The 20,015-nt window shown below is 42.9% G+C and overlaps 1 protein-coding gene across 2 annotated transcripts in view; it reads right to left on the bottom strand.

The window, feature by feature from the left end:
- The window catches only part of AGMO (alkylglycerol monooxygenase), a 275,439-nt gene extending 257,444 nt beyond the window's left edge, over nucleotides 1-17,995 (bottom strand). Inside the window, exons 1-2 of one of the 2 annotated variants that reach the window (XM_048838282.2) lie at nucleotides 17,741-17,995; nucleotides 11,350-11,480 (exon numbers count right to left, since the gene is read on the bottom strand). In XM_048838282.2, coding sequence (XP_048694239.2) covers nucleotides 11,350-11,480; nucleotides 17,741-17,869 — 260 coding nt within the window. In that variant the 5' untranslated portion in view covers nucleotides 17,870-17,995. The remainder of the gene's footprint in view (nucleotides 1-11,349; nucleotides 11,481-17,740) is intronic. The other variant, XM_048838283.2, reaches the window with a different exon arrangement.
- Nucleotides 17,996-20,015: the final 2,020 nt, after the last annotated feature.

Genomic DNA, 20,015 nt, shown 5'->3' with positions numbered 1-20,015 from the left:
AGTTGAGAAAAAGAGAGTAGATCAGTGATGCCTGCCATATTGTCTGCCATGGAACTGTGTGCGGAGCTCACCCCTGCCCTGCGGCACAAGGATACCACAACAAAAGCTGCCCTCACAGTGGAAAAGCTAGTGGCCATCGCTGTGTGGAAGCTGGCAACTCCAGACTACCGGTCAGTCACAAATCAGTTTGGAGTTGGGAAGTCCACTGTGGGGGTTGTGGTGATGCAAGTATGCAGGGCCATTAATTGCCTCCTGCTACAAAGGACTGTGACTCTTGGTAACGTGCAGGAAATAATCAGTGGCTTTGAGGCAATAGAATTCCCTAACTGAGGAGTGACAGATGGACCACATATCCAATTTTGACCCCCGACCATCTTTTGATAAAGTACATCAACCGAAAAAGTTACTTCTTCATGGTCTTTCACTGACATCAGTGTGGGATGGTTAGGGAAGGGGCATGATGCATGCATCTTTAGGAACACTGGCCTGTATAGAAAGCTGTACACTGGAATTTTCTTTCTAAAGCAGAAGATTCCAGTGGAGGATGTGGAAATGCCCATAGTGATCTTGGGAGACCCTGCCTACCCATGGCTCCTGTAGCTCATGAAGCCTTACACTGGGAACCTTGACAACAGCAAGGAGTTCGTCAACAACAGGCTCAGCAGGCGCCGAATGACCAGTGAATGTGCCTTTGGCCGATTAAAAGGTGGCTAGTGCTGTTTTTTTGGCTGGTTGAACCTCAATAAGGAAAATATTCCAATGGTCATTGCGACCTGCTGTGCTCTGAATAATATTTGTGAAGCAATGGGGGGAAAAGTTTCCCCGGGGTGGACCACTGAGGCTCATCGGCTGGCTGCTGATTTTGAGCAGCCAGATACAAGGGCAATTAGAGGGGTGCAGTGGAAGACTATTCGAAGCAGAGAGGTTTTGAAGCAGCATTTTGACCATGATTCTCAGTAACATGTTGTCAAGGTTCCTCCCCCACTCTGAACTCTAGGGTACAGATGTGGGGACCTGCATGAAAAACCTCCTAAGCTTATCTTTACCAGCTTAGGTCAAAACTTCCCCAAGGTACAAAATATTACACCCGTTATCCTTGGAATGGCCGCTACCACCACCAAACTAATACTGGTTACTGGGGAAGAGCTGTTTGGACGCGTCTTTCCCCCCAAAATACTTCCCAAAACCTTGCACCCCACTTCCTGGACAAGGTTTGGTAAAAAGCCTCACCAATTTGTCTAGGTGACTACAGACCCAGACCCTTGGATCTTAAGAACAATGAACAATCCTCCCAACACTTGCACCCCCCCCTCTCCTGGGAAATGTTGGATAAAAAGCCTCACCAATCTGCATAGGTGACCACAGACCCAAACCCTTGGATCTGAGAACAATGAAAAAGCATTCAGTTTTTTTACAAGAAGACTTTTAATAAAAAATAGAAGTAAATAGAAATAAAGAAATCCCCCCTGTAAAATCAGGATGGTAGATATCTTACAGGGTAATTAGATTCAAAAACATAGAGAACCCCTCTAGGCAAAACCTTAAGTTACAAAAAAGATATACAGACAGAAATAGTTATTCTATTCAGCACAATTCTTTTCTCAGCCATTTAAAGAAATCATAATCTAACACATACCTAGCTAGATTACTTACTAAAAGTTCTAAGCCTCCATTCCTGTTCTGTCCCTGGCCAAGACGACTACAGACAGACACAGACCCTTTGTTCCTCTCCCTCCTCCCAGCTTTTGAAAGTATCTTGTCTCCTCATTGGTCATTTTGGTCAGGTGCCAGCGAGGTTACCTTTAGCTTCTTAACCCTTTACAGGTGAGAGGAGCTTTCCCCTGGCCAGGAGGGATTTCAAAGGGGTTTACCCTTCCCTTTATATTTATGACACGTGTCTTTATGTGATGCATGTGGCCAGGCAATGTTTACTTGCCGTCTTGAATTACTCCATAGTGCTTGATTTCTGAATGTTAATTGTACTACGTAAATATTCCTACCTATAGCCACCGTGTTTTAATGTTAGCAATGATTGATCTGTGTATGCCACAAATAAAGATTCATTTTATTTCAAAGACTTAAGTTTAACAACAGGACAAAACACAAATTTTTGGTCAAACTGAGGATGTTTGAATGAGGAACAGTCTCACGGTTAGGGCTCTCACAGCTGTGTGTACTCCAGCTTTCGTTGGGAGACCAGTCCCTAGCTATGGAGTGCATGGGGTACTGAGAGAAACCGAGAACACGTGAAAAATGCAGTGGGGAGTTTGGGGAGGGCATGGACCAGAGTTCTGTAGTAGCTGCAGAGAAAGATGTACATGGATGTGCTCAGATTGGAATCTCCTTCCTTAGAAGTTTCTAAGGTCAGGCTTGACAAAGCCCTGGCTGGGATGATTTAATTGGGGATTGGTCCTGCTTTGAGCAGGGGGTTGGACTAGATGACCTCCTGAGGTCCCTTCCAACCCTGATATTCTATGATTCTATGATTGCAGGGTAATGAGAGACTTCATCATCTCTGTCTGGCCCTCCAGGAACTTTATCATCCACTCCTGCCCCGTGTCCTTTCCAGGAAAGCCTCAGTCTTTCATTAATTGTCTCCCTCCACTCTCGTTTCACTATATGCTGCATCTGTTGACTGCAGCACTTCGCAAAACATATCCTCCTTACTCTTCCGGGTTCGCCACCTTATCTGATGAAGGCGCTCCACTGGTGTGCAGGAGTGGGTCCTCAAGGGCACATCTGCAAAAGACAAAGAAACAACGAACAGAGACAGTTACACACACCTCTTTCTCACTGTCCCTTGACTAGAAAACAGGTTGGTGCAAGTCCCAAATATGGGGAGTTTTGGGCGGGAGGACTGGCAAGGGGGAATGGGCAAGAAGGGACAAATGGTGGTTTGCTAAGCCAGTTACTACAAGTGGCTAGGGAGTCTATTCTGAATATTGGTACCCTTTTCCACCGGCTAGGGTAATCAAACCCGGTATTTCACTCCTAAGGGTAACCCAGGATGCAAGGGTGCATCTCTTGCAAGAGTGTGGCTTCAGACCAGCTCCATACGCTGCTCACGTGTGTGGTGCTTTGATCCCTGCAGAAATAATTGCCAGGTGGCACGGCAAAGTTTCCTACGGTGGGGAAAGAAATAAGACAGCTCTTCCAAAGAGCCTTCGGCAGAGAATTGCAGAGTACCCATAGGAAAGTTTCCTAGAGATCTCTATGGAGAATTCCCGGGACATCCCCGTGAACATTAACAAACTTTTCCACCACATCCCCACTGCATAGATGGACAGGTTCTGTTGTTACTTTCTGTCCCTTATCCCTCCTCTACCATATAACAAAGTACACAAGGGCGCAATCTCCTCTCACCGTGCAGTATCAAAGCAAAATGAGCACTTACCGGAGCTCCCCTCTCCTGCATCCTGCGTGCCAGAGCCAGAGTGCTGGGACTGGTTAGACCCCTCTGAAGTGAAAAAGAGGTCCTGACTTGCCACACCACCGGACGACCCTGCCACATGCTCCACTTCCTCCTCCACCGCTTCGTCACTGGGGTTGAGTCCACTGGCCGCTGCCTCCAGTCCCCCAAAAGTATCCACGGGGCTCTTGGCGGTGGAGGTGGGGTCACTGCTGAGGATGGCGTGCAGCTCCTTGATCTTAGCATGGCACTGCTGCATGTCCCTCTCGTGCCTCTTCTCCTTCATCACTAGCAATCAGCCCATAGGTATCAAAGTTCCAATAACTGGAATTAACCTGTGACTGCATAGCCTCCTCTCCCAATAGACTCAGCAGATCCAATAGCTCCAGTGGGCTCCAAGCAGGAGAGCAGCATAGGCATGGTCAATTGGGAAGATGTTGTGTGAACTGTGCACACCGAGCAAACAGGAAGAGGAATTTCAAAAATTCCTGGGGCTTTAAATGGGGGGAAGGGCACATACCTGTGTACCTTCCGGGCAGTGGAGTTCAAACTGCTTACCAGAGTGGTCAAGATGGGCTTTGTGGGACACCTCCTGGAGGCCAATTAGGGTGACATAACGGAGCACAGTATCTACACTGATGCTGTGTTGCTTTAACTACATCGCAAAAATCTCTATGCCACTTGTTGAGGTGGTTTTATTATGTCAGCATAGCAGGGAAGTTACATCGGCGGGAGGGGCTTTTCAGTGTATACACCTCCTCTGTTTTGTCGACAAAAGCTGACTTTTGTTGACAAAACTGCGTAGGCCTAGGGAGGTTGTACTGCTTTAACTATACTGGTGTAACTGGCACAAGTTGTATGTTTAGAAAAGGCTTTAGGATTTGCAGGATGGGTTCCTAGACTACAATCCTGCACAGAGAATTGTCTTAATAAATTGTATTTATATATGAGCTCCATGTACATATATGATGCTAGAGAAATAGCAATGTTCATTCAGTATCTCTTTCAACCTGGGGCCTGATTCTGATCTCTCACTATTGTAAATCAGAGGTGATTCCACTGAACCCAATGGGCTTACAATGCTTTGTAGGTGAGACCAGAATCAGGCACATGGCATTCACCAGTATCATATACTTATACCAGTTGGGAATGAGGGATGGACATGTCCCATTCAGCCCAGAATAAATTCATGTGACTTTTCCAAGACCACAAAAAGGAGTAACGGCCTTTTAAAAATGTCATGAAATAACTGTAATGAATCATTATTTTATGTCATATGGTGAAATGAGGAAAAAATATTTACATGTTCATGTGGATTTTCTAAATCAACAGCTTGGGTCAGGCTCCTGAGTCTGAAAAAGCCACAGTTCACTTTTTTCACACTGTTATATGCAGCTCTGAAAGTCTATTATTTTTAAATTGTACTGTTTGATTTTAGAAATAATTAAGGAATCGTTTTTTCTAGTTCCCAGAACTTCGGGATGTTGACCCAGCAAATTAGGTTGGCCTCCTTTAAAACTGCTGCTCTTGTACTCCATCTAGTGGAATACTGACTGTGCTTAATACATTATCTAGTAAATATATTGTGTTTTACACAGTGAAGTACTCTACACACTGGTACAAAAATATAGTTATTACATTACATCTTTGCAGAGTACGCAGACTGAGCCAATTTATCTTAATGAAGAACAAGAACATATGTAATATAATTCAGTGTGATATAACCTGGTTTGGAAAACAGATTGGGGAGGTGGAGCTGGAATGTGGGTTTTCTGAGCGGTAAAGCAGTATTAAATAAAAACCCATCTCAAATCCCAGTAAATATAGCTCACAATCTGTGTTCCTACACACCCATGTGTGTGAACAAACTGAACTAATGGCTTTCTTTCAAACACAGGGTCCACCCAGCAACCGCCAAGGTCAATGGAAAGAATGGGATCGAGTTCAATGGGTACAGAACTGGGCTCACATGCAGTTACTCACAATGATTGATGTTCTAAGACATGGTCTCTGCAAAACGTTCCATTAGTTTAGCTAAGGGTATATTTCTAAATTGATTTAGTTAAACTGATGTAAACTTTTGCACAGACCCTCTTAATTCTAGCTTGTATCAATTCTAGTTTAAGTCAGCAAGGAGCTGACTTGAGCTAATCAGTAAAAGCCAGAGTTAAGTCAAATTAAGCTTGTCTACACATCAGTTTAACTAGATCAATTTAGAAATATGTCTTTAGTTAAACAGATGTAACTTTTGTGTTGAGTCAGGGTAAAGCTAATAAATAGAGAAATGGAAACAAAAATATTAGGGAATTGAAAATTGCACATTTTTCTCTAGTAGGAGTGATCAACAAGTTAGGAGTTACAAATGTTTTAGAAACCAAGTTCTGTTTTAAGGTACCCTCTAAATCCAGCACACTCTTTTGCATGTGTACATGTATGTACACAGGCTCACTGCCTCTAAATCAACGGAAGCTTCTCAGGGCACAGATTGTCTACTCCATTTTGACCATTATGGTATGGAGTTTCGCTTATTCACACTTTCAGATTACATCAATCTCCACTATTGAAAGACTGGAGGAGAAAGCCCCCTTGACATGTAAAAGTCTGGAAATTATGCTTGCTAGGTTTTAAATTTTACATGAGAAAAGGAATTTGCACAATTTTGGTAAAAAAAAAAATCAATTAATTGCATTGGTTAGTATATGAGATACCAACAACTTTAGGAAATATAGCCCTACTACACCACAAATAAGGTGCAAAAATTCTTATGAAACACATAATGGTATGAAAAATCCAGAAGGCATTTTTCCCCTCTTTCTTCTGGACGTTAACAATATTTCAAATAACTTTAATATCCTCTGTTTAAAAAAAGAGTCTGATAAACTGTACCTTTCTCATTGGAATGGAAAATTCCATTGCAGACATGACCAACAAAAAACTGTGTATGTGTGTGTGTGTGTGTGTATATATATATATAAATAAATGAATAGTGTGGAGCTGCACATCAAATTGGGAGTTCTCCAACTAGTTTGAAAATGTACCTACCTAAATGTACCTATCCCCCAAACACATTTTGAATTGATTTATATTCTGCTGCTTTAACAGAAGAAATGGACCAGTAAGAAATAATACACATACTTGGTCAGTAGATATTTATATCTGGAATAAGACTTCTCTTGGGAGAATATATTTAAAAAAAAAACAGCAACATTTCAGGCATCCTGGCAACAGTTTGTTGGGGGAAATAATTATGTATGATAAAAGTTCTCAAAATATTTTTTGGCCAACAACATGTAAGTTAATGACAAAATTTTGCAACTTCTATTCACAATGGAATCAAGTTCAATAAGTCCATCCAGTTTACCCCCAAAAAAACTACTTTCCATCAAATATCATATTTAGTATGAGGAAACAATTGTTTTTTTAAAAAGCGTACAGGTTACGTTGCAAATAGTAGTATATCCACAACAAGCATCTCTATTACATGCTGCACAGTCGGGTGTGTGTGTGTGGGGGGGGTTACAAGCAAGATGCACTCCCATGTTTGATAAGATTTTTCCCTTGTACACAAATTATATATATAGCCTGTATATGGCATACTAATTCCCACAATTTGTGTTTTTCATTTTCTCTACCAATGAAGTGCAAAACACAGAATAAAAACTTTTCCCTCAGGTCTGCTACACTTTTGTTACCCAGATTGTGGAATGGAAAACTATGCTCAGAGACTGAATTTGGTTTTCATGACTTCTCATTTTCCCCATAATCCAAAAACCTCTTTGTGATGACGCATTTGAAGCTTCATTCTAACTAATGGATTAATAGAATGAAGCACACCATTTTAGTTTCAACCACAGATTTTTTTAAGGAAGTGGCAAACCATTTCAGCTAGTTGAGAAAATGAAAATTAGTCCCTGGGAGAGGATACAATCAATGGTGTGTTAATCTAACCCTCAGCTGTTAATGATTTGCACTAGGATTTCCCCTGATGCTGTGGGTTCTGCTGAAATATTGTTTTAGCAGTTTCTGTCAGATTTCCCTACCCTTTTCTTGATGAAAAGGAACTGACTGAAGGGGAAAGCTCAGCAACAAATTTGTGCTTTCTTTTTTTTTTAATCCCAATTCTTTTACACCACCAAAAGGCAGATGGGGAGGGAGACAGAATGTTCTCCTTTTCAGTTCTGTCCTGTTTAGTCTATCTAATGTCCATAGCTCCTTTAACTGACAAAAAACAGTGTTAGGCCAAGCATTCATCATTAGAAACTGGCAATTAACACCTAACTTCTATGATTTGTAACTGCTTTGTGAATGTACTCTCAGAAAGCTAAAAGCCTTTCACAGTTCTTGCTTGAAAAGACAACTGTGAAAAGAGCTAAAGTGTTCCCAGATCTCACATAGTAGTAGAGAGCCCAGGGCTACGAGGTCCAGATCCACGCCCTGGTTGTGGGAGCCCTGGGCGCATGGGACCCCCACAACGAGCCGGTACTGAGAGCGTGCGGAGTCAGTCAACGCTACGCCCGGCTCATGAGATAGCTCATGGTGTCCGACACCATCAGGTAGTCCAGAGACATCTACATGGAACACGTCACAGCACACCGACAGTACTAGGTCGAGTAACCGAGAACGCCGACCCACACCCCAATCTGGATCTATGCTGGTTATGCGATATGTATGTACCTCGTGAACCTTGTAACCGATACTTGCAAACCCCATAGCGCAAGCCTGACCCCAGATGTACAGTACCTTCCCTCTTAACTTGGGTAAATTTGATTTTAAACATTAACTTTAATAAAATTTTTAAATCTGTGAGCTGGATGAGAATCTTAGTACAGTATGCATCTTCACTTCAGTGCCCGTGCCACCACCAAGGGCCAGATCCTGAAAAGTGCTGAGTGTCCTCAGTGGTCATTCACTTCACCAAATTCTCCCAACCTTGCAAAATAATACGTGCATAGCATTCACAGAGCCAAATCCTGCAAAATGTTGAGTGCCACTGCGAGGAAAGCATTCAGCACCTTGCAAAATTGAGCTATATGCATACAATGCAATTTTTCTTAATAAATATTTTTTGCAGGGATGGATGAATCTGGTGAATTGTAGTGCTCTTAAAATAAAAATGAGACATAGTACCAAAACTGCTAATTTCCTTATACCATGGTACCAAAACTGCTAACTTCCTTATACACCCAGACCTTCATCATAATCTGCCCTGGTCTTTCCAGACCAGAAATACAGCTTTTTGATTTGGTAAATCTGTGATGTGTATGAATCTCTAGAAAACAACATTAATTCCAACTGAAAATACATATTGATTTCATTTATTTCATAAATAAGGTCTGACTGAGGTTTCTCAGTTGTACAGTCATTTTCACTGCTCATCAATTACTGAAAGAATTTCTTGTTTATATAAAAACTGATACACAAAACAGGTTGGATAGAATTAACATCTTGAAAAAATAGTAACATGAAATAACCAACCAAATAATTAAGCAAATTTCTTTTGAATATTTCTGATTTGTGTAGGCAGCGCTGGGAAAGAGCTAGCTGATATCTTCTATGTATCTGCTTAATTCTTTAAATGGCAACTTCTAAGGCTATTGCTCCTGAAAACTGAAATAAACAACCACATGTAGCCCATACTTTCTGGGGGCCTGATCCAAAACCATAGCCATAAATCTTGTCAAACTCACCAGACAGCTTTTTTTAAAATGAAACTACAAATTTGGTTTATAAAGCTAATAGTGTTGATAAAACATATTTAGACTTCTGTAAGGTATTTGACTTGGTACTACACGGCATTTTGATTAAAGAAATTAAAACAATACGACATCAACATGGCACACATCGAAGGGATTAAAAACGGTCTAACTCAATGTATCTGCCAACAGGGAATCTTCACTGAGCAGCTATGTTTCTAATGGGATCACCTAGAAATCAGTTCTTGGCCCTATGCTATTTAACATCTTTATCAACATCTGGGAAGAAAACAAACTCATTACTAATTAAGTTTGCAGATGACACAAAAAAAGGGGGAGTTATAAATATGAAGAGGACAGGTCACTGATACAGAATGATCTGGACTGCTTAGCCCATGTGCTTCAATACAGCCAAATGTAACTCATACATCTAGGACAGCGGTTCTCAAACTGTGGGTCAAAAGTGGGTCGTGATTCTGTTTTAATGGAGTTGCCAGGGCTGGCACAGACTTGCTGTGGCCCGGGGCTGAAGCCAAAGTCTGAGCCCCACTGCCCGGGGCCGAACGAGGCTCAGGCTTCAGCTTCAGCCCTGGGCGGCGGGGCCAGGTTACAGGTCCCCCACCTGGAACTGAAGCCCTTGGGCTTCAGCTTTGCGCCAGGACTGTGGGGCTCACGGTTTGACCCCCCACCTGGTGGAGCGAAGCTTCGGCCCCCCTCCTGGGGGCACGTAGTAATTTTTGTTGTCAGAAAGGAGTCGTAGTGCAATGAAGTTTGAGAACCCCTGATCTAGGAACAAAGAATGTAGGCCATACTTCCAGCATGGAGAAACTACCGTGGGAAGCAATGACTCTAGAAAAGACTTGGGGTCATGGTGGATAATCAGCTGAATGTGAGTGCCCAGTGAGATGCTGAGGCCAAAAGGGCTAATGCTGTCCTTGGATTTGTAAATACAGGAATATGAAGCAGGAGAAGAGGTTAAATCAACTCTGTACTTGACATTGATGTTAGTGGTGTTACTGAAACACTGTGTCCAGTTCTGTCGTCTACACTACAAGGATGTTGAAATATCAGAGGGTTCAGATAAGACACATGAGAGTGGTTAAAGAACTGAAAATTATGCCTCATAGAGAAAGACTGAAGGACTCAATCTACTTAGTTTATCAAAGAAAAGATAAGAGTGACTTGATCACAGCCTACAAATACGTACATAAGGAACAGAAATTAGATAACAGAGATAGTTTCAATCTAGAAGACAAAGATATAACAAAGTCCAATGGCTGGAAGATGAAGCTAGACAAATTCAGACTAGAACTAAGGTGCACATTTTTAACAATGAGGGTAACCAATCATAGGAAACAACTTGCATATGGATCACAGAGTCATAGAATATCAGTGTTGGAAGGGACCTCTGGAGATCATCTAGTCCAATCCCCAGCTCAAAGCAGGACCAATCCCCAATTTTTGCCCCAGATCCCTAAATGGCCCCCCTCAAGGATTGAACTCACAATCCTGGGTTTAGCAGGCCAATGCTCAAACCACTGAGCTATGCCTCCCCCCCCCCCCACACACACACACACACACTGGGAATTTTAAAATCAAGCTTGGATGTTTTTCTAAAAGATATGGTCTAGTTCAATCACAGCTGTTGAATTTAAAGCAGGAATTAATAAAAGGAAGTCCTATGGTCTGTGTTATGTAGGAGGTCAGATTAGATTATCACAGTGTCTCTTCAGGCCTTAAAAACCTATGAAAAACCTGCTGGAGTTAAACAAGAGACTCCCATTGATTTCAATGGTCACTGGATCAGGCCCATGTTGAGAAATCTATCATCTATCCTTATTACTTCAACGTACGTTTCTTTTTTAGTAGACCAATGGAAAGGAGATATGTATATTTTTTTGCTCTTGCCTGAGAGCTAACAGAAGAAAACAGATTTAAATATACATTGTATTGTAACACAAGAAGCAGTCTACCTAACCAAAGTCACAGATTCCTCAATACCTGAAGCCCCACAGATTTCAAGACAGAGTTGGACTTGGTTAATATCCTTTAAATATTAAATTTACTGTTACATTTCAGAAAGAAATTTACACCTTGTTAATGCAAAATCAATTTTTGGCAAAGCTGCATCCACCTCTTGACTAATTAATTTGGGTTAACTACAACCTTTTAAAATATTTATAAGGCAATTCTTCCCCCTCCCTCCAAATGAGGAATGAATAAAGCCAATACAACAGTCATACTTACTCTGGAAGTCGAGACAGGACTCCTGCAGAGACAGAAGTTATGCTATCATTGATCCGCCCTGGTGCCTGATGCTTCCAAACCCAACTGACAACAAACTCCAACAGCATCAAGACAAGGAAAAGCGGCGTAGCCTGAAAAGGGATTTGAGAAGAGCAATTATAACACAAACTGAATTCTGCATAAATTTCTGAACACGATAGCAAGCAGGTTACTCAGAATAGCATCATATGTTAGAAGATACCACAATGACATTTTAGAATGGTCCTCCCCAAGCCTTTTCTTTTCTTTATTATTGTTGTGTCTAGAGGATGTAATGGGCTACAGTGTGAAAATTTTAACTATACTCATGGCAAAAATGGATATGAACAATAAAAAAAATAATATCTGCAAAAAGTTGAATAAATATATATTGATTTGTAAACAAATTTGAGTTGATTATTGCATGTCCTTGTGTACATATAAAACACTTGATATACATTGTCACAAATTTTCCAGATGGTCTCATTTTGGATGGCACTTCCATATAGGACATGATTTCTCATTTAGTCTTTTTGAATGGAGGTGGGAGGATAGTGCTGACTTTGGCTACAGGAACTTTTCCGTAAGAGCCGTAGATTGTTTTGTACAGCCGAAATCCTTTTCCAGCCATACCAGCAGCATCTTCAGATTGCAAGTGAATGAATGGGCATTTTACCACGTGATTCACTGGGAAAAAAATAATGACCTCAAGACACCAAACACTGAAGAACTAAAAATTTACATTGGCATAGTTCCATTGATTTCAACTTGAATTTTAAGATAAACTTATGATTATGCTTGCTTAAGTTTGTGCGGTCACTGTTTGAGTTCAAGAGTATGAAAAAATCAGATCTGGTGCCATCAGCTATTTCTGCCCAGATTAAAAAACTTAATCCTGCAAACATTTAAATGGAACACATTATTTGCTACTGTTAAGGCAGAGTTTAATTCACAGCGCCTGTTGTTTATGTTTATATTGAATTCAATTTGCTTTATATTCTCCCCTCATTTCCAGTTTTCAATGCACAGCAGATTTTTGTACTGCTGTACAAAATGTTATACCTCTATTACTGATGCTGTCAGGAATGAAACAGGAGGTTTGCATAGCTGGTGACGGGTCATTTGAGGCTTTTGGCACTGGGGAGGCACAAGAGGCAGGCAGGGATTGTGGAATAAGCACACTAGATGAGTGTCTCTGCCCAAAGGATCTGGTGTCAAATAGATAACAAGACAGACCTTTACACTTCCCTCACTAGGATACAGAATGAACTGCCAACCAAGGTGAATGTGGGTGGCTTAAACCACACAGAAATATTTTTTCCTGCTGTGGGAAGTCTCAAGAAGGCAACGCAACACTTGGTCCCAGTTTTAATTTATCTTCCCAAATATGAGGGAAGGGAAGAATTCTGTGACAAATTCCACAGTAGTGGAATATATAGGCCTTGACTAAGACCTGAGTTGTTGCCATGAAGTTTTTAAATCACTATGCCAAGCAGTGAGTGTTTGCAGGACTGGACTCTAAATTATAATGTGAAACCTTTTGGAAAGAATGGAGACCCAATGACTGAAAGCCAAAAGAATGCCTCAAAGATCCCCTTCCTGGAACAAACCTAAACAGGTACATCAATATTGATAATTTGGGACCAATAAGTCATAAATATTTTTTATTTGAAATACAACAATCCTACACAGTTCTCAATAAAATCATATTCCCTTTTTTTGGTTTTTTGCATCACCTGCTTCAATACTAAATAGGAAACATGATTTTTTTCTGAGATATGATTAAAAATATAGCATTTTGTTAGAAAAATAGCTGTATCAAACATTTCCCGTCCTCTCGACCAAAGCTCAATGACAAGTTAAAAAAATGAGTATGTAGACAGTTGGGAGAAGAATTGGCTCATTAAAGGCCCAGTCCTTGTAAGGGATCATTGAGCTCAATACCAGGAGCCAGATCCGGGCCTTCATACTACCGTATGGGACTGAGCTATGGAGCAGCAAGTTCGGCACTGCAAATTGCACAGACCCAGAGAAGGACACCAGTTGGGGGAACCTTAAAGGATGAAGGGAGAATGGTGAATAGGAAACATATGGTTATGTTGTGCATAGCTATTTGTTTTACCTGCCAACAACTACACTGCTTAAAATATTTGACTTTTGTACACTCTTGTCACTACTGCAACTCCTTTACAACTACCGCTTTTAGCATCTGTTTCCCATTGTGTGATTATGTCACACGCAGCCATCTGACAGTGTTCCCTGGTTCTCAAACAGGGAGTGCTATGTCAGACAGCCAGAGGGGGCACCATTCATATTGTCTTACCCACTTGCCAGTCAAGAAGCTTGCCAGTAAACAGTTCTCATTTATGGATCTGAGCGTCTGAATCCAAGTCAACTGCTGTTCCTCTCCCACAAATCTTGTTGTTGTCAGAAAGCAGTTTGAAGAGATCAACTAACCTAGGTTTCAAACTCTAGAAGTGCTTTCCTCGCCCCATCCATTTCCAACTCCCACCTTTTTGCCCACCACACCACCAGAAATACTGTAAGTAGGTTTGGGATTGATAAGAACTCCATTTAGCTTTCATCTGTAGCCTGAACAGTCCACTCTCAGCATTCAGGAGGAAGCTATCTTTGTTGAGTGAGCACTTAAATCATCAATTTCTGCAGAATTTAAAGTGTCATTTTAAAAAAGTCCTTCTGGATGCAAAATAATATTCTCAATATGAACCAAATGTAAACTGGTGGAATATTATATTCACTGTGCAAACTCTCATGATTTTATTGAGATCTCACAGTATTTGGTGTTTTCTTAGTCACAGCTCCTGTAAGCTTATTACATGAAAATCCCAGCTTTCACTTAAAATGAAATACAAGTTACTAGCTCTCATGATAGAGCAGAAAAGCCTGAAAACATGAACCGAGTGCACTCAACAGACACACAAACCAGAACACAAATTAAAAGAAAGCCACTTTTCAAAAAAAACCCTCATAATTTTTCAAGCCAATTTCATGATTTTTTCAGGGGTGAGGCCAACTCATGATTTTTGACCACTTGAGACCAGCAGTACTACGTATTCCTGAGATTGGACACAGACATTCAGCACCTCTGCTGCTGCTCATACCTTCTCAAAGTAGCAGAAGTAGAGCATGCTGCTGCCTGCTGTGAAAGCTATGAGCAGAAGCAGAGTCAAGCTTTAGAGCTGCCCATTTGTGGGACCAGGAGAGGATCCAAGAAATAGAGTCCGGGAAGAAGGGTGGAGTAGCCGAGTCTACCCCATCTTCTTACACCCATGTTAGACAGGAAGCTTCACAGGGGCACAGAGAAACCACCATTCCATATTGCAACACTCCAGATACCCTGAAATGAGGGAAGAAAGATACACAGAATTTTCCCTTTTCCTTCTGGTAATTAAGGGGAAGAGGAATTTCCAAATTCAGTTATCTACAAACTGATATGGAAAAATGGACCCCTGAGTATGGTTGAGGGCCAGTGTCCCAAATGGTATCCAAACACCCTTTCTTTTGCCTGAAGTTTTGGTGAGAAACAGGGGCTGACTCTCCACAAAGCACTACTTCAGAATCCTGCTATAACCAGAGGCGGATATTAAAGGTAGGGGGAGCTAATAGGTTTAGGCTTCCTGTTCTAAAAGGAAGCCAGCACTCCGTTTTGTAGTTCCCCCTCTCTACTCAGCAGTAGCACTGGAGATACTCAAGTGATTCAGAAGGCATTGCCAACTGGATGAGTCCCTCCCGCAGAAACACTTAAGTTGGTCTGATAAATTTTCCAAGTCCTTTTATACAGCTTGCTTATACTAACGTACTTTATTTTGTACTCACTCCCCAAAAATCGGTTTGTTTAATCACTTGCTGTCTCATCCACCTGTTATATTATCCTTTAAATTGTAAGCTCCTCAAGGAAAGGCCTTGTCATTACCATGCCCAGCATAGAAACTTTTGCCATTATTGGTTGCAGGGTGTAATTTTTTTGCAAAACATACTGGGAAAAGCCCTAGTGTCACTGCAGTTATAACGTCATAAAAATGCTTTTGCCAATATAGATTATTTTGCTATGTTGGCCAAAGCACTCTTTTGCCAGCATAAACTGTGTCTATACTAAGTAGTAGACCTATATGGGTAAACTTTTTCTAGGGTAGTCATGGCCTATGTACTTGTAATGCCTTGCACAATGGGGCCCCATTCTAATTGGGGCTCCTGGGTGCTCCTGCATTACTGATAACAATAATAAAATAATAAATAATCCATCCCTAGCATCTGGTACAGCAAGTCTTTGACTGGTTCTAGGGGCGGAACAGATCATCTGAAAGTTAACTAAAGCTGGGGTGTGCATGGCACAAACAAGTCTGAGCTGACTCTCCCAAAGCTTCTTTTTCTCCTTCTGTCATAAATATAAAGGGAAGGGTAAACCCCTTTGAAATCCCTCCTGGCCAGGGGAAAGCTCCTCTCACCTGTAAAGGGTTAAGAAGCTAAAGGTAACCTCGCTGGCACCTGACCAAAATGACCAATGAGGAGACAAGATACTTTCAAAAGCTGGGAGGAGGGAGAGAAACAAAGGGTCTGTGTCTGTCTATATGCCGGTCTTTACCGGGGATAGACCAGGAATGGAGTCTTAGAACTTTTAGTAAGTAATCTAGCTAGGTATGTGTTAGATTATGATTTCTTTAAATGGCTGAGAAAAGAATTGTGCTGAATAGAATAACTATTTCTGTCTGTGTATCTTTTTTGTAACTTAAGGTTTTGCCTAGAGGGGTTCTCTATGTTTTTGAATCTAATTACCCTGTAAGATATCTACCATCCTGATTTTACAGGGGGGATTTCTTTATTTCTATTTACTTCTATTTTTTATTAAAAGTCTTCTTGTAAAAAACTGAATGCTTTTTCATTGTTCTCAGATCCAAGGGTTTGGGTCTGTGGTCACCTAGGCAAATTGGTGAGGCTTTTTATCCAACATTTCCCAGGAAAGGGGGGGTGCAAGTGTTGGGAGGATTGTTCATTGTTCTTAAGATCCAAGGGTCTGGGTCTGTAGTCACCTAGGCAAATTGGTGAGGCTTTTTACCAAACCTTGTCCAGGAAGTGGGGTGCAAGGTTTTGGGAAGTATTTTGGGGGGAAGGACGCGTCCAAACAGCTCTTCCCCAGTAACCAGTATTAGTTTGGTGGTGGTAGCGGCCATTCCAAGGACAACGGGTGGAATATTTTGTACCTTGGGGAAGTTTTGACCTAAGCTGGTAAAGATAAGCTTAGGAGGTTTTTCATGCAGGTCCCCACATCTGTACCCTAGAGTTCAGAGTGGGGGAGGAACCTTGACACCTTCATTTTAACTATCTTCATTTTTTTAAATGGAAATAGTCGCTTTCTTTCTTCTTTGTCTCAGCCAGGTGGCAAGCTCTTCAGGGCAGAGAGATCTATCTGCATATTCTGGGAAGCAGGGTACAGTACTATCTCAAACTCCTTATGAGAAAATAATATCTGTTCCCCTTATATTAAAGCTATCCATTTCAATTTTTCACCCATTATACCCACAGATTGTCAAACCTTGCAATGTTATCACCAGTCTCACAATATTTGAGGTTTCTCTTAAAACCTCAGTTGCTAGTACCAAGAGATAGCATGGAAATCTCAGCTTTCATTTACAATAAAAGTTCCTAGCCCCCGTGGTTGCAGACAGCTTGAAAACAGGAAGCTAGTGCACTCTAAAGGCTCAGAAACTAGAAGGCAAATAAAAAGGCAGCATTTTAAAGTCTCATTATTTTTATGGCAAACTCATTGGGGGAAGGGAGGTAGACTCATTTTGGACAGCCTGGGGTTGGTAATACTGAGGTGCAGGTGAAATCCAAGCAGAGAGGGACAAGCAGAGAAAAGAGTGAAGGGCTGTAAAGGGCAGCTGGTATGTGAGAGGTGGGCAGGGGGTTGCAAGGGGCAGAGAGGAGGAAGGTGAGGCCAGGCACGGGGCACAGAGAGAGGGGCAGGTGAGGCCAGGCATGGGGCACAGAGGTAGGCAGGGGGTTGCAAGGGGCAGAGAGGAGGAAGGTGAGGCCAGGCACGGGGCACAGAGAGAGGGGCAGGTGAGGCCAGGCATGGGGCACAGGAGTAGGCAGGGGGCTGCAAGGGGCAGAGAGGAGGAAGGTGAGGCCAGGCACGGGGCACAGAGAGAGGGGCAGGTGAGGCCAGGCACGGGGTAGGCAGGGGGCTGCAAGGGGCAGAGAGGAGGAAGGCGAGGCCAGGCACGGGGCACAGAGAGAGGGGCAGACAGGGGGATGCAAGGGACACAGAGACAGAGGAGCGAGGGGCGGGCCGGGAGACGACAGGCAGAGCGAAATCTCCTGTCCCTAGCCCAGCTCGCCGCCGTGCTCTCACCTTATTCACATAATCGGGCACCTCCTCGAGGCTGGGGAAGGAGCTCTCATTGGGCTGCAGGGCATAGAACATCATGCGGACCTGCTGGGACCCCGAGAGGCCTCCCTGCGGAGCTGCGGGGCCGTCCATGGCTCCGGCTGCCTCCCTACCGAGAGAGAGGGAAGAGAGAAGGCCGGGGCGAAAGTCCGCCCGCGGGGAAGAGGCGGAAGCCAAGCCGCTGAGCAAGTGAATACGGCAGCCCGCTCCCTTCCCCCTCCGCTTGAGCCCGAGCCTGCAGTTCCCTCATCCCACCCCTCTCCTCCAGGCCAGCACACACGGCCGGTACCGGCGGCCTGCTCTGGGGAGCACGCAGGACACGCTCCCCAAGGGCTCGGATATAAAAAAAGAGAGACAAGGCAACGTTTAGTTTCTCGATTTCTCCTTCCGGTTGGATTTGTTGTTTATTTTAGCCCTTTCGAATGGCAAACCTTTAATTGCTCCGTGACTAATTAGCGTTTAGCTCCAGCTTTTTCTGTGGTTGCAAGTTTGGGGGCACATTTTATAGCTCCAAGAAGAAAAGGAGGACTTGTGGCACCTTAGAGACTAACCAGTTTATTTGAGCATAAGCTTTCGTGATGCATCCGATGAAGTGAGCTGTAGCTCACAAAAGCTTATGCTCAAATAAATTGGTTAGTCTCTAAGGTGCCACAAGTACTCCTTTTCTTCTTGCGAATATAGACTAACACGGCCGCTACTCTGAAACCTGTCTTTATAGCTCCAGCTACACTAAACCACTTCCCTTCTTCTAGATATCAGACATAGCCCGTTGGGCTTACCAAATGAGCCCCCGGGCCCATTCGTTTCTCAAAAAGTCACTGACAGTACAGGTCCAGTGCCCCCATGTCTACATTTTTGAGCTCTCAGCTACTTTTAAAGAGAGAAACCACACTATTTTGCAAGGGGTTGATCTGCTTATGGAGTGAACAACATATTTGGAAAATCAGAAAATGTTGACGAATAATTTTGGGGAAAAAATGTCATTCTTTTACTTGCTCTAATCTCTAGACATATTTTGATTTTCTGTTTCTGAGCTTGGCTGTATTTACCAGGCACACAGTTTTTAATGTTTCATTTTTGCTTTTGAAGTGTGGGGAAGGTTTGTCACAGCCCCATTTGATGACACTCAGGCAAGACATGTCAGTCACTAAGGAGGATTAGAAGGGCTAGCCATTACGTTGTCATTTAGAAAGGAATTAATTAAAATCAGGAAAATATCAGGAAGTAGTAAAACCAGGTATGGGCTAGAATAAAAGCACATCTGCTGCTTACATTCCAAATCCACCCCGGGCCCATTTACCTTTAGCCCATTTACTGTAATGGTGCCTGCCAGGGTCATCGTGGACGGCGTGGGAAAGTATCCTTCCATACAGGAAGGAATAAATCTGCCATCCCTAGAAACCTTTGGGAGAAGACAGCACAATGCTTCCAGGAAAATTTCATTGAGATCTCTCAGAAGGATTCAAGGGACATCCCTGTGTACATAAATAAACTGCTCCACACCCGCTCCCCTGCCTAACTCTCGAGGGGAACAATAACCTACAACAATAGCTCTACCTCTTTGTTGTACCAATACCTCTTCTAGAATGAGTAGCTTAATGAAAAGTCGATACCTGTGTCCTGTTAATGCTGGGGTTGGGCACCATCTGTACATTTAAACAGAGTAGTGGGAAATGCATTTACACACTTACCCAAGGCTCCTTCCCCTGCATCGGGCTTACCCGAGCTCAGCTACCAGGGCTGACTGGACTGGGATGGAATCTCAAACAGATCCTGGCTTGCAGCACAGCTGGAACCCCAAATTGTATGTCCCCATCCTCCTCTTCACTGTTCTCAGCAGAGTCCTCGGGCTTCTCAGAGTGAACTGCAGGGTGTTGGTGTGGTCTCTACCAAGTATGGCCTGCATCTCATAGCAAAAGTGACAGGTCTGTGACTCAGCACCAAATCAACCATTTGTCACCTTGGCATCCTGATTTGCCTGCCACATTTCCTTCACTTTCACGCAGCACTGCTGCGATCCCTGTCATACCCCTTCACCTGCATCCCCCATGCAATCTGCTGGTAGATGTCCGTGTTTCTATGACCGTGAGGTCTGCACAGCCTCTTCTACCCACAGGCTCAGGAGATCCAATACTTCCTGTCTACTCCAGGCAGGAATGTGTCTGGAGTGTGTAGGTGACATTGTCAGTTGGGCATGGGCGGCGGGTACCATAGGCAGGGGGAGGCTGTGCCTCCCCAA

This window comes from Caretta caretta, chromosome 2 (genome assembly GCF_965140235.1).
Source record: "Caretta caretta isolate rCarCar2 chromosome 2, rCarCar1.hap1, whole genome shotgun sequence".
Classification (NCBI taxonomy): Eukaryota; Metazoa; Chordata; order Testudines; family Cheloniidae; genus Caretta; species Caretta caretta.
The sequence above is the reverse complement of the archived record's forward strand: the minus strand, read 5'-3'. Positions and strand labels throughout refer to the sequence as shown.